This window comes from Nerophis ophidion, linkage group LG02 (assembly GCF_033978795.1).
Source record: "Nerophis ophidion isolate RoL-2023_Sa linkage group LG02, RoL_Noph_v1.0, whole genome shotgun sequence".
NCBI lineage: Eukaryota > Metazoa > Chordata > Actinopteri > Syngnathiformes > Syngnathidae > Nerophis > Nerophis ophidion.
Genome location: NC_084612.1, coordinates 72,615,928 through 72,629,237, shown reverse-complemented (window position 1 = coordinate 72,629,237; position 13,310 = coordinate 72,615,928). Strand labels below are relative to the sequence as shown.

Genomic DNA, 13,310 nt, shown 5'->3' with positions numbered 1-13,310 from the left:
TGGCATAAATTGCCAAATACCTATTCTGTTCTGGGTTATCATTTAAAATCCTCTTATGTGTCATCAAAAGAACTTGGGATTGACCAGCAACTTCAATTCCCTCGGAGGAACATCTGGTCCAAACGCAACACTATCTATCTATCTATGTTTGTAATATTTACATATAATATGTACAGTATAGAATGTATACTGATATATTATGTCTCTATATAATATATACAAAATATAACATTTTTGGTTGATATTTGGTAGAATTATAGGCTTCAGCACCCCCCAGCGACTCCGAAAGTGGTAGATGAATGGATAGATGGAGGTCTAGTAGTCAATATCTGTGCTATTTTGGTTTGTTCCTGCCTTCTCCTTGTCTGCACCTGTTTTTTAGTGATTTGTCCTCGGCGAGGGGCGGACCTTCCGGCGCACCTGCTTACAATTAGCTCACCGGTATTTAGGCTCGTCACTCTCAGCTTGACTTAGGCCGGTTATTATGTTAGGAAATGTTCAATGGTGGACCCCTGGATGCAGAGAAGGAAGGCAAGGTATCCATCCATCCATCCATTTTATACCGCTTATTCCCTTTCAGGGTCGCGGGGGGCGCTGGCGCCTATCTCAGCTACAATCGGGCGGAAGGCGGCGTACACCCTGGACACGTCGCCACCTCATCGCAGGGCCAACACAGATAGACAGACAACATTCACACTCACATTCACACACTAGGGCCAATTTAGTGTTGCTAATCAACCTATCCCCAGGTGCATGTCTTTGGAAGTGGGAGGAACCCACGCATTCACGGGGAGAACATGCAAACTCCACACAGAAAGATCCCGAGCCTGGATTTGAACCCAGGACTGCAGGACCTTCGTATTGTGAGGCAGACGCATCAACCCCTCTGCCACCGTGAAGGCAAGGTAATTGTACAAAAAGGGAAAAAAAAGTCCAAAAGGGTAACAAAGGGCGATGGGGCAGAAGTGCACACCATGGATATTAACAAAAAACGGTTTCTTCAGTGGTCGGCGGAGAAAAAGCCAGGATGCACTAAGCGCCGCAAAAGTCCTCTCTAAAACAAGGTGGCTAGGAAAAGATTAACAGGATTTAAGTAAAGGCAACGTACCAGGACAGATAAATCAAAGCAGGCACATGTACGTGCGGAATTTAGGAAGCAATAAGAGAGTGACGAGCCTAAATACCGGTGAGCTAATTCGCCGTGGACGAATCACTAAAAAACAGGTGCAGACAAAGAGAAGGCAGGAACAAACCAAAAAAACACAACATTTAGAAAGTAATAATTTCCACTTGCCTTGTTTATTTATGTAATGAAACAGAGTGCATTTTTGTTTAGGCTAAAAAAAAAAAGTCATGATTTAAAAGCTTTATTTTGTAGGACTGTCGAATGGATGCTTTGCTCCACATGCTGCCTTTTTTCTTTTTAAACGGGTGTGTTTACATCATGATCTGCAAACCAGAAAAGAAAAAAAAAGTGAGTGGAGAACACGATGATGTCGTGTGTTAAAAAAAACCTGCAGGACGCCACGGACCGAGTCCATCCATTCGTTGTAGGCCGACACGCGGGTGAAGACGGTGGGCTTCCTGATGGCGTTGCATCCCAGGCCCGACACGAAGCTGGCGATGCCGTGCACGTAGTACTTGCCGTTCACCAGGCAGTTCAGAGGCCCGCCTGAGTCGCCCTGAGGTCCAAAACACATCCAATCCACTCTCTCTTCAACTTTGCTGGTTATTATTATTATTAGGGTCCTTTGCCATGGGCCAAGGACCCTATTGAAACTGCTGTGTTTTATTATTATTCCGCACCTACGCACTGTAATTTGACCCCCTTAAAATGCTTCAAAACTCACCAAATTTGACACACACGTCGGTATAGCAAACCTTCCCAACATATTAAGCAACCAATCCCCCAAAATGAAAATTGCGCTCTAGCGCCCCCTTGGAAAAAATTTACAGACAAAACTGCATGTAACTTCTGTTAGGAATGTCATAGCGACATGAAACAAAAACTCCTATGTAGGTCTGACTTAGGGGTTTGGTTTTTTTCATTAGATCGCAATATTCGCCAGTCCTTATGTGTGCGCCAAGTTTGGTGGCTTTTGAAGCATTTTTAAGGGGTCAAATTACAGCGCAAAGAGGCAAAAATTGCATTTTTTGCGCAGATTTTATTTTGAAGGGGTTTTTGCCAACTTTCGGTAGATTTTTGCTGAAAGAAGTGAGTGTATGAAAATTGGGTCTAAGTCAGACCTACATAGGAGTTTTTGTTTCATGTCGCTATGACATTCCTAACAGAAGTTACATGCAGTTTTGTCTGTAATTTTTTTCCAAGGGGGCGCTAGAGCGCAATTTTCATTTTGGGGGATTGGTTGCTTAATATGTTGGGAATGTTTGCTGTACCGACGTGTGTGTCAAATTTGGTGAGTTTTGAAGCATGTTAAGGGGGTCAAATTACAGTGCGTAGGTGAAAAAAGGGTCCTTGGCCCATGGCAAAGGACTCCACAGGAGTCCTTTGCCATGGGCCAAGGACCTTATTGAAACTGCTGTGTTTTATTATTATTCCGCACCTACGCACTGTAATTTGACCCCCTTAACATGCTTCAAAACTCACCAAATTTGACAGACACGCCGGTATAGCAAACCTTCCCAACATATTAAGCAACCAATCCCCCAGAATGAAAATTGCGCTCTAGCGCCCCCTAGGAAAAAATTTACAGACAAAACTGCATGTAACTTCTGTTAGGAATGTCATAGCGACATGAAACAAAAACTCCTATGTAGGTCTGACTTAGGGGTTTGGTTTTTTTCATTAGATCACAATATTCGCCAGTCCTTATGTGTGCGCCAAGTTTGGTGACTTTTGAAGCATTTTTAAGGGGTCGAATTACAGCGCAAAGAGGCAAAAATTGCATTTTTTGCGCAGATTTTATTTTGAAGGGGTTTTTGCCAATTTCCGGTAGATTCTTGCTGAAAGAAGTGAGTGTATGAAAATTGGGTCTAAGTCAGACCTACATAGGAGTTTTCGTTTCATGTCGCTATGACATTCTTAACAGAAGTTACATGCAGTTTTGTCTGTAATTTTTTTCCAAGGGGGCGCTAGAGCGCAATTTTCATTTTGGGGGATTGGTTGCTTAATATGTTGGGAATGTTTGCTGTACCGACGTGTGTGTCAAATTTGGTGAGTTTTGAAGCATGTCAAGGGGGTCAAATTACAGTGCGTAGGTGAAAAAAAGGGTCCTTGGCCCATGGCAAAGGACTCCACAGGACCCTATTGAAACTGCTGTGTTTTATTATTATTCCTCACCTACGCGCTGTAATTTGACCCCCTTAACATGCTTCAAAACTCACCAAATTTGACACACACGTCGGTATAGCAAACATTCCCAACATATTAAGCAACCAATCCCCCAAAATGAAAATTGCGCTCTAGCGCCCCCTTGGAAAAAAATTACAGACAAAACTGCATGTAACTTCTGTTAGGAATGTCATAGCGACATGAAACAAAAACTCCTATGTAGGTCTGACTTAGACCCAATTTTCATACACTCACTTCTTTCAGCAAAAATCTACCGGAAGTTGGCAAAAACCCCTTCAAAATAAAATTTGCGCAAAAAAATGCAATTTTTGCCTCTTTGCGCGGTAATTTGACCCCTTTAAAATGCTTCAAAAGTCACCAAACTTGGCGCACACATAAGGACTGGAGAATATTGCGATCTAATGAAAAAACCAAACCCCAAAACTCAAAATTACGCTCCAGCGCTATTTTTGAATAAAACACTGAAAAAACTGCTCCCAGGAAGAAAACACAGACAAAACTGCTTGTAACGTCCGGTAAGAATGTCGGAGAGACATGAAACAAAAACCTCTATGTAGGTCTCGCTTAGACCTACATTTCATAGATTGACAACCCCCAACAAAAATCAACAGGAAGTTTGCAATCCCCCCTTCAAAACAAAAGTTTTGTAAAAACCGGTCACCTTTCTTCAAACATTATGTCCTCTGAGTGCGTTTGTTGTTTTGGCTTCAAACTCGCACAGGAAAGAGATTGAACCCTTCAGATTAAAAGTATAGAACAGAGTTTTGATAAGTTCTCAGGTTTTGATTTTACGCGCCTTCAAAGAACCCCTGTGCAAAGTCTCCTAAAAAATGTCATTTTTGCCCCTTTGAGCTGTTATTTGACCCCCTTAAAATGCTTCTAAAACTCACCAAACTTGACACACACATCAGGTCTGGCAAAAATTGCGATCTGATGAAAAAACCAAACCCCAAAACTCAAAATTACGCTCTAGCGCTATTTTTGAATAAAACACTGAAAAAAAACTGCTCCTAGGAAGAGAACACAGACAAAACTGCTTGTAACTTCCGATAAGAATGTCGGAGAGACATGAAACAAAAACCGCTATGTAGGTCTCGCTTAGACCTACATTTCATAGATTGACAACCCCCAACAAAAATCAACAGGAAGTTTGCAATCCCCCCTTCAAAACAAACGTTTTGTAAAAAACGGTCACCTTTCTCCTCTGAGTGCGTTTGTTGTTTTGGCTTCAAACTCGCACCGGAGAGAGATTGAACCCTTCTGATTAAAAGTATCGAACAGAGTTTTGATAAGTTCTCAGGTTTTGATTTTACGCGCCCTCAAAGAACCCCTGAGCAAAGTCTCCTAAAAAATGTCATTTTTGCCCCTTTGAGCTGTTATTTGACCCCCTTAAAATGCTTCTAAAACTCACCAAACTTGACACACACATCAGGTCTGGCAAAAATTGCGATCTGATGAAAAAACCTAACCTCAAAACTCAAAATTGTGCTCTAGCGCCCCCTAGGAATACAACACGGAAAAACTGCTCCTAGGAAGAAAACAGACAAAACTGCTTGTAACTTCCAGTAGGAATGTCAGAGAGACATGAAACAAAAAAACTCTATGTAGGTCTCACTTAGACCTACATTTTAATAATTAACATACTTTAGCAAAAATCAACAGGAAGTTTGATATTTTCACTTCAATACAAAAACTGCATTACTTTCACAATGCATTAGATTCTCAAAATAGTGGCTCCAAGGCGTCTTCTAACGCTTATCCAGCCGTGGGTCTCGGGGGCAGCAGCCAAAGGCGGACCCGACCAACGCTGCTTGCAGCTTTAATTATTATTATTATTATTATTATTGTCTGTTGCTAGCCACTCACGTTGCATCCGGACTCAGCGGCACCGCCGGCGCACACCATGGAGGTCTTGATGGTGCTGCCCCACCAGCTGGAGCTGGTGCAGGTCTTGTGGTCGACCAGAGGAAGGTTCGCCTGCTTCAGCTGGGAGGAGATGCTGCCTCCGGCTGGACAGAAACATGGCATAAATTCCGGACTCTAAAACGCCACGTTTTTCCTACGCTTTAAACCCTGCGGCGTATAAAACGGTACAGTTAATTTAAGTTAAAGTTAAAGTACCACCGATAGCCACACACACACACACTAGGTGTGGTGAAATTAATCTCTGAATTGGACCCAGCCCCTTGTTCCACCCCCTTCGGAGGTGAGGGGAGCAGTGAGCAGCAGCGGTGACCGCGCTCGGTAATCATTTTTGGTGATTTAACCCCCAATTCCAACCCTTGATGCAGAGTGCTAAGCAGGGAGGTAATGGGTCTCATTTTTGTGGTCTTTGGTAGGACTCACTACCTACCGATCTCAGGGCGGACACTCTAATCAAAAAGCCACTGAGCAGGCATTTAAACCATTTGACTATTCAACACAATTTGTGTTGAATGGGTTTCAGTAAACCCAAGCAGAGGACTAAAATGGTGTCTTAATGTTTGTGGTATGGCGCCATCTTGTGGACGAGTTTGCTCACTGCAAGGTTGAAAATGTACTTTCTGTTTTTGTGCCTTAAACCGGAGGTGAAACAGCGCAGGGGCCGCATTGGGATAAAACAATTTGGCTAGGGGCCCGGGCTGTGTGAGCGGGCACTTAGCCGCTATAATGTCACGTTATGGATGGAAAAATGATTTGCTTGAGCGGCTAATAGACATCGAGAGTAACAAAATGGTTGAAAATGGATTAGAAAGGACGGATTGAAAAAAATAAAAAATAATATGTATATATGTGTGTGTGTGTATATACACACACACACACACACACATATATATATATATATATATATATATATATATATATATTGGTATATATATGTGTGTGTGTGTATATATGTGTACATATATGTATGTATATATATATATATATTGGTATATATATGTGTGTGTGTGTATATATATGTGTACATATATAAATACATAAATGGGTTGTACTTGTATATATATGTATGTATATATGTATATATACACATATATATGTGTGCATATATATAAACACACATATATATATATGTAAATATACATGTAGATATATATGTATATATATACACATATATATATATATATATATATATATATATATATATGTGTGTCTGTATATATAAGTATGTATATATATATATTGGTGTATATATGTATATATATATATATGTGTGTGTGTATATTTATGTGTACATATATATGTATGTATACATATATATATATGTGCATATATATAAACACACATATATATGTACATATACATGTGTGTATATATATATGTATATATACACATATATATACATATGTGTATGTATATATACACATATATATATATATGTGTATATACACACACACACACATATATATATACACATATATATACATATGTGTATGTATATATACACATCTAAATACATATGTGTATATATATATATACACACACACACATATATACATATACACAAACACACACACATATATATATATATATATATATATTTTTTTTTTAAATTAGGACTTTCCGCTGGCCGGATTTTGTAGGCTGGTGGGTGGTCTCCTGCCTGCGGGCCGTAGCTTAAGGACCCCTGGTTTAGCTGATTGGCGAGCTAGCTCCCACAGCTAGTGGGTCCATGACGATGACTTCTGTTTTGTTTGCCCAGCCGTTTTACTGCCGCGTTACAGACACCGCTTGAAAACTATTAAGGTATGTAAATAAACATTTGCAAAATATTTCCGTATAAATAACTAACTTCACAACGCATAAATGTGTGCCTTATAGTCCCGTGCGGCGAATATATGGGAAAAATATAAAAAAAATTGCGTTCTATTGTCTGTAAAGTACGGTAAATGAGAAAATAAAGAGCAGTCTGACGCGATGAGCCACGTACTGGAGGTGCGTCCCCATCCGGTGATGTAGCAACGGTTGTTGTTGGGCAGGATCTGTCCCGAGGGAGGCAGGGAGCCCAGCTGGACGTAAGAGTTGAGGGTGGCCTCAGAGGACAGACGCAGCAGGGCGATGTCATACCTGGGTCACACTTCAGTCAGAACCACACGGACAAAGATGTTGCACACCTGCATTGGATGGCAGTATATCTTTACCCGCCGGCCACGCTGTTGGAGTTCCATCTGGGGTGGATGTAGACATTGCTCACGCTCATGACCTGCTCTCTTCCGCTGTTGCGGTTGAGGTCGTGCTCGCCCAGCAACACACGCCAGGTCCTGCGACTGTCGTGTCGGAAAGCGGGATAAAGTTACAACTTGTTGAGGAAACTATTTTTTTGAACATGAAATGAAAAATACATTTTTGTTTTATATCTAATACAGAGCAGTGATTTCATTGCTCAATTGTTTTTCCTCAAATATTTTGTATTTGGCACATACGATCTTTATAAGTTGACTCATGGGGTAAAAATGATTGTGCTCCACAAATTAGATAAATGATTACAACAATTGTATTGAACTGTCACATCTCCAAAAAGGTATTTATGAATAAAAACTACTTAAATAAGAATTAAAAACATTTTTTTTTTTTTTAAAATAAAATAAATAAATAAAAATAAAAATATACATGTATATATATATATATATATATATATATATATATATATATAATTTATATATATTATATAATTATATTTATTTATATTTATATGATTTATATGTATTTAAATACTTAATTAAAATGTTTTTATTTATTTAATCTTTATATATATATATATATATATATATATATATATATATATATATATATAAACTACTTAAATAAGTATTACAAAAAAGTACAAAAAATAAATATATATGTATATTATATAATTATATTTACATTATTTTTTTTCATCTATTTAATCTTTATATATATATATATGTATATATATATATATGTTAGATTGACAAAAAAAAAATTAAAATAAATTAAATTATATGTTTTAATATTTATATATGAGATGTAAAACTTTTAATAGATAAGATAATTACTAAAAACCTTTTAAATAAGTAATTAAAAATATATAAATGATATAAATAAATAAATAAATATATATATTTATGTATATATATATGTTTATATATATATATATGTATATATATAAATATATATATACATATATATACATATACTGTACATATATAAATATGTATATATATACATATATATATATATATATATATATATATATATATATATATATATATACCTATATATAGATGCATTTGTTTTCTTTTTTTTTTAACTAATAAAGATTAAAAAAATTATTTATAAATTAATTAATCATTTAATTGAATAATAAAATAATTGTTTAAAAAGGTTCACAGATGTGATGGACAGACAGAATGAAAATAAATTAGCAACTTAAAAAAGTCAGAGAAGAGTGTGTGTGTTTTTTTGTTTTTTTTTTCAATCTTTTGTATTTGTGTGACTGGCTCATGGGGTAAAAATGATTAGAGAAAAAATTCCAACAACTCTGTTAAACTGTCAATATCAAAAATAAAATAAAATATATTGAAAAAATTATATATATATATATATATATATATATATATATATATATATATATATATATATATATATCTAGGATGAATATGTATTTTTATTTTTTTAACAAATTAAAGTTGTAAAAATTATTTACAAATCATTCATTAATTTAATTGAATAATAAAAAAAATGTTATTTAATTTTATAGACCACAGATGTGATTGACAGCATCACAAATAGAACCACAAGTAAATTAGCAATTAAATAAAGTCAACTACAAAAAAAGGAGTATTCTATTATTTTCAACAATAAAGTTGGTGCTGCAAAGGTTTTTTATAAAGCAATAAAATTGCACCCAAAAATAAAATATATTTAATGGTTTAAATACGATGCCGTTGTGGTGGCCATCGTGTCACCTTGTGGAAATAAAATGTTTGTCACCTGTCCACGCAGTGAGCGGCGGTCATCACCCAGCCTTTCTCAATCAGGGTTCCTCCGCAGGTGTGGTAGAACCTGCTGCCGGATTTGTACTGCAGAGAGATCTGACGGGGCAGGAGAGTCCACGCGTGAACCTCGGAAACGCAAACGTTGCATAAAGACGGCGTAGATTACCTGCCAGGGCCAAGAGTTGGGTCTGGCCACCTCACCTCCCACCACCCTCTCCAGGCTGTCCTCCAGATACCTGGGCTGGGGCTCCAGCTCGGCCACCACTGGTTGGGAAACATCATCAACTTAGTCGGAATAACTGATGCAGAGTTGGTGAAACCAGTGATGGACATCTCCACAGACTTGAAGACTTTAAGGTGCTTTTCTTACCCAGGGCCGCCAGAGTAGTCAAAACCAAAAACCTCAGCATGTTTGCAAAGCGTCGCCAATGTTTCTGCGGAGGAGGCCAGGTTTCCCCCTGCTGCTTTTATAGCTGGGCTCAACCTTCAGCCGCGCACCTGTTGGCGCTCCCACAGTTTGTTATCGCGCTCGTCGCAGCGGCGGGCCGGAGGGTGAGGAATGACACGTAGACGGTATCGACATGAGTCACATTGAAAACATTGGGAACAAAAAAAAAATGTTCTTCGTGCGTTTCGATTGACGCAAGTCCAACGCTGATCACATGCAGGTCCACAGTTTGTTGACAGGTGACCAAAGGACTTGAACCAAAACAATGACGATGTATTTTTATATTTAAATAAAGTTATGTATTAGCGTTAGTGGTATTCATTTACATTATTTTATTTTCCTATATTTAAACACGATGTTACTCTTCGAATTGTATTTAATGTTACAGTGGCCAAATTGGTCCTACGCTTTGAACCTTGCGGCTGATAAAACGGTGCGGCTAAATTATGGATTTTTTTTTCCCTCTGACTGTCAAGAGTTAGTTTTTCACGAACCCCAAGATGCAGACAAGGAGGCGGACATCGAGTAAGAAAACATGGTTTTAATTTACACACTAAAACAAAACAAAAAGCGCGCACGAGGCGGGTAACAAACTAGGCTACGAACAAACAAAGCAGGGAACAAGAAGAAGAAGAAGAAGAAGAAGAAGAAAAGAAGAAATCCTTTATTTGTCCATTCCAACATGTACAAGACACATCAGAACTGAAATTACATTTTCGGCGCAGTCCCGGGGGGGGTGGGGGACGACACAAGACGAGACCGCCGACGGATCAGCCACTTACAGCACTCCTTAAAAAGATGAGAAAAGGGTGACATTAGGAGAGAGAGGGGGGGTAAAAAAATATCAGTCTAAGGCGTCTAGACCTTCAGGAGGGGTCTAGACTGAGTCCAAGGAAACAACCTCACATAGCGTGGCACACACCAACTTGCAACAGAGGGAGGGGTGGGTTTGAGGAGGCCCGCTGTCGCTCTATAGCGCCGCTCAGCCATCCACAGCCCCAGAGGAATTAAGCGGTTGTGAAGGCGTTGATTCCAAGGGTGGGGATTGTACGGGGGGGTAAATTGTAGCGTCCCGGAAGAGTTAGTGCTGCAAGGTGTTCTGGGTATTTCTTCTGTTGTGTTTATGTTGTGTTACGGTGCCGATGTTACCCTGAAATGTGTTTGATGTTCTTGTTTGGTGTGGGTTCACAGTGTGGCGCATATTTGTAACAGTGTTAAAGTTGTTTATACGGCCACCCTCAGTGTGACCTGTATGGCCGTTGACCAATTATGCCTTGCATTCAGTTGTGTGTGTGAAAAGCCGGAGAAATTATGTGACTGGGCCGGCACGCAAAGGCAGTGTCTTTAAGGTTTATTGGCGCTCTGTACTTCTCCCTATGTCTGTGTACACAGCGGCGTTTTAAAAAGTCATACATTTTACTTTTTGAGACCGATACCGTAAATTTTGTAACCGATACCAATAATTTCCAATATTACATTTTAATTCATTTATCAGCTGATAATATCGGCAGTCCGATTTTATCAGGGGGTTACCCACATTTGCGGTCCTCTCCAAGGTTTGTCATAGTCATTCTCATCGACGTCCCACTGGGTTGTGAGTTTTTCCTTGCCCCTATGTGGGCGCTGATCTGCGGATGTCGTTGTGGCTTGTGCAGCCCTTTGAGACACTTGTGATTTAGGGCTGTATAGATAAACATTGATTGATTGATTGATTGATTGATTGATTGACTTCTGTTTTGTTTGATCCGCCGTTTTACTGCCGTGTTATAGACATCGTCTAAAAACAATTTAAGTATGAAAATAAACATAATACACAATGGGAACAATGAACGACAAACAAAAGATTGAAGTGACAAACCCGGCATCCAAACAATACCCCGTTTGTTGACAGGAAGAAATCACAGTCAAGGAAGAACATTCAATCTCTTTATTAAGCGGAGGTAACACAATCCGGTGAAAAGATTCAAAGGAGCTGGCGTCAAAAGTGAAGTGAAGTGAATTATATTTATATAGCGCTTTTTCTCTAGTGACTCAAAGCGCTTTACATAGCGAAACCCAATATCTAAGTTAGATTCAAACCAGTGTGGGTGGCACTGGGAGCAGGTGGGTAAAGTGTCTTGCCCAAGGACACAACGGCAGTGACTAGGTTGGCAGAGGCGGGAATTGAACCTGCAACCCTCAAGTTGCTGGCACGGCCACTCTACCAACCGAGCTAAACCGCCCCTTACTGTTAAAGCTGTAGGGTATCTCTCGGCTTACATAGACAGCTATTTTTTTTTTTAGATGTAAACCAGGGGTGTCCAAAGTGCGGCCCGGGGGTGATTTTTTTAACAGCCCCCACGCCACATTTTCAGAATACAATTGGAAAAAAAGTAAAAACATAAAAACTGGTATAAAAGAGCAAACAGGTGAAATGTAACAAGAAATTGTTGCAATGTTTACTCTTATAACACAAAGCTGCCATGCAGGCTGTTTCTTTCTTTAAAAAAAAATAATGAATCAAAATCAATGTCATTTTGAATTATTGACCTATTCAGGTCTCCGATTACGTCACATTAGATATTCCACTTTGAGATATTTTATGGGAAAAATGTTGCATATTTTATTTTGGCATATAAAAAACTGAGCTGTTTTTTTTAAAGAAGGGCCTAAAATAAACAAAAAACATAAACAACAATAAAACTAATAATTGACGGATAGATCTGAAGTTGATCTCGAGATTATTGTGCTAAAAGAAAACGGTAAAAAAAATATATATATATAAATAATTTTTTAACACTTTAATGAGTAGGACATTTTTGGATCCCCAATTATTTTAGTGTGATTTGTTTTTAAGTGCCATTGCTCAAAAAATAATAATAAATCAAAATCCAAATTTAAGGCTCCAATTATTATTATGTAATCTCAAATATTCCACCTAAAAAATGTTATTGGGTGAAAATATTGCATATTTTGTGTTTTTTCCATTTTTTTCTCCCCAATGTTGATCTAGTACAGGGGTCGGGAACCTTTTTGGCTGAGAGAGCCAAAAAGCCAAATATTTTGAAATATATTTCCGTAAGAGCCATATAATATATTTTTTAACACCGAAAACAACTAAATGCGTGCATTTTTAAGTAAGACCAACATTTCTAGAGTATAATAAGTCGCTTATTCTTTGTAATAACATTGTTATTCTGAAGCTAACTGTGGAGGGGCGTGGCCTGCGAGCCTGCAGCGACAGGTGCGTAGATGGCCCACCCTGGGCCTTGTTGTCTAATCCCCTGTCGCTCTGTTATAAGCAGCAGCCAGGAGGAGAGACGGGGTTGGGGCTGGAAATACTATTGCTGGAAAGCAACTGAGGTATTTATTGAAAAATAAAACAATAGTGTAACCCTGAAACAGGCTCTCATGTCGGTGCTTGGGGGTCTAAAGAACCCACAGGAGGGCAAGCCCCACACTAACCAATAACTTCTTACCATTGACGCAACTTCTTGAACCGGTGCGGTAGAAAACGGATGGATGGATTAAAAATGCATGAGAATAATTGATATTTTGAACATTATTTTTAACACTGTGATTACAAGTGGAATTATTCATTACTTATCGTGTTAAGCAATGTCAGCTCAGA

General features: G+C 38.5%; 1 protein-coding gene across 1 annotated transcript; it reads right to left on the bottom strand.

Annotated features, from left to right (window-relative positions):
* Positions 1–1,280: 1,280 nt before the first annotated feature.
* LOC133544863 (elastase-1-like) lies at positions 1,281–9,771 on the bottom strand. Its single transcript, XM_061890084.1, has 8 exons — positions 9,623–9,771; positions 9,419–9,516; positions 9,248–9,348; positions 7,435–7,560; positions 7,224–7,360; positions 5,180–5,322; positions 1,533–1,682; positions 1,281–1,449 (listed from the first exon to the last, which is right to left on the bottom strand). Exons 1-8 carry the CDS (start codon positions 9,660–9,662, stop codon positions 1,438–1,440), a joined length of 807 nt encoding a protein of 268 aa, XP_061746068.1. The 5' UTR covers positions 9,663–9,771; the 3' UTR covers positions 1,281–1,437.
* Positions 9,772–13,310: the final 3,539 nt, after the last annotated feature.

What these genes read in the sequence shown, in the direction of transcription:
- LOC133544863 (XM_061890084.1), bottom strand. Translation starts at nt 9,662, where the DNA reads ATGCTGAGGTTTTTGGTTTTGACTACTCTGGCGGCCCTGG. An exon ending in GACTACTCTGGCGGCCCTGG is followed by an intron (nt 9,517 to 9,622) that starts GTAAGAAAAGCA and finishes TTTCCCAACCAG; the next exon opens with TGGTGGCCGAGCTGGAGCCC. An exon ending in CGGATGGGGACGCACCTCCA is followed by an intron (nt 5,323 to 7,223) that starts GTACGTGGCTCA and finishes GTTTCTGTCCAG; the next exon opens with CCGGAGGCAGCATCTCCTCC.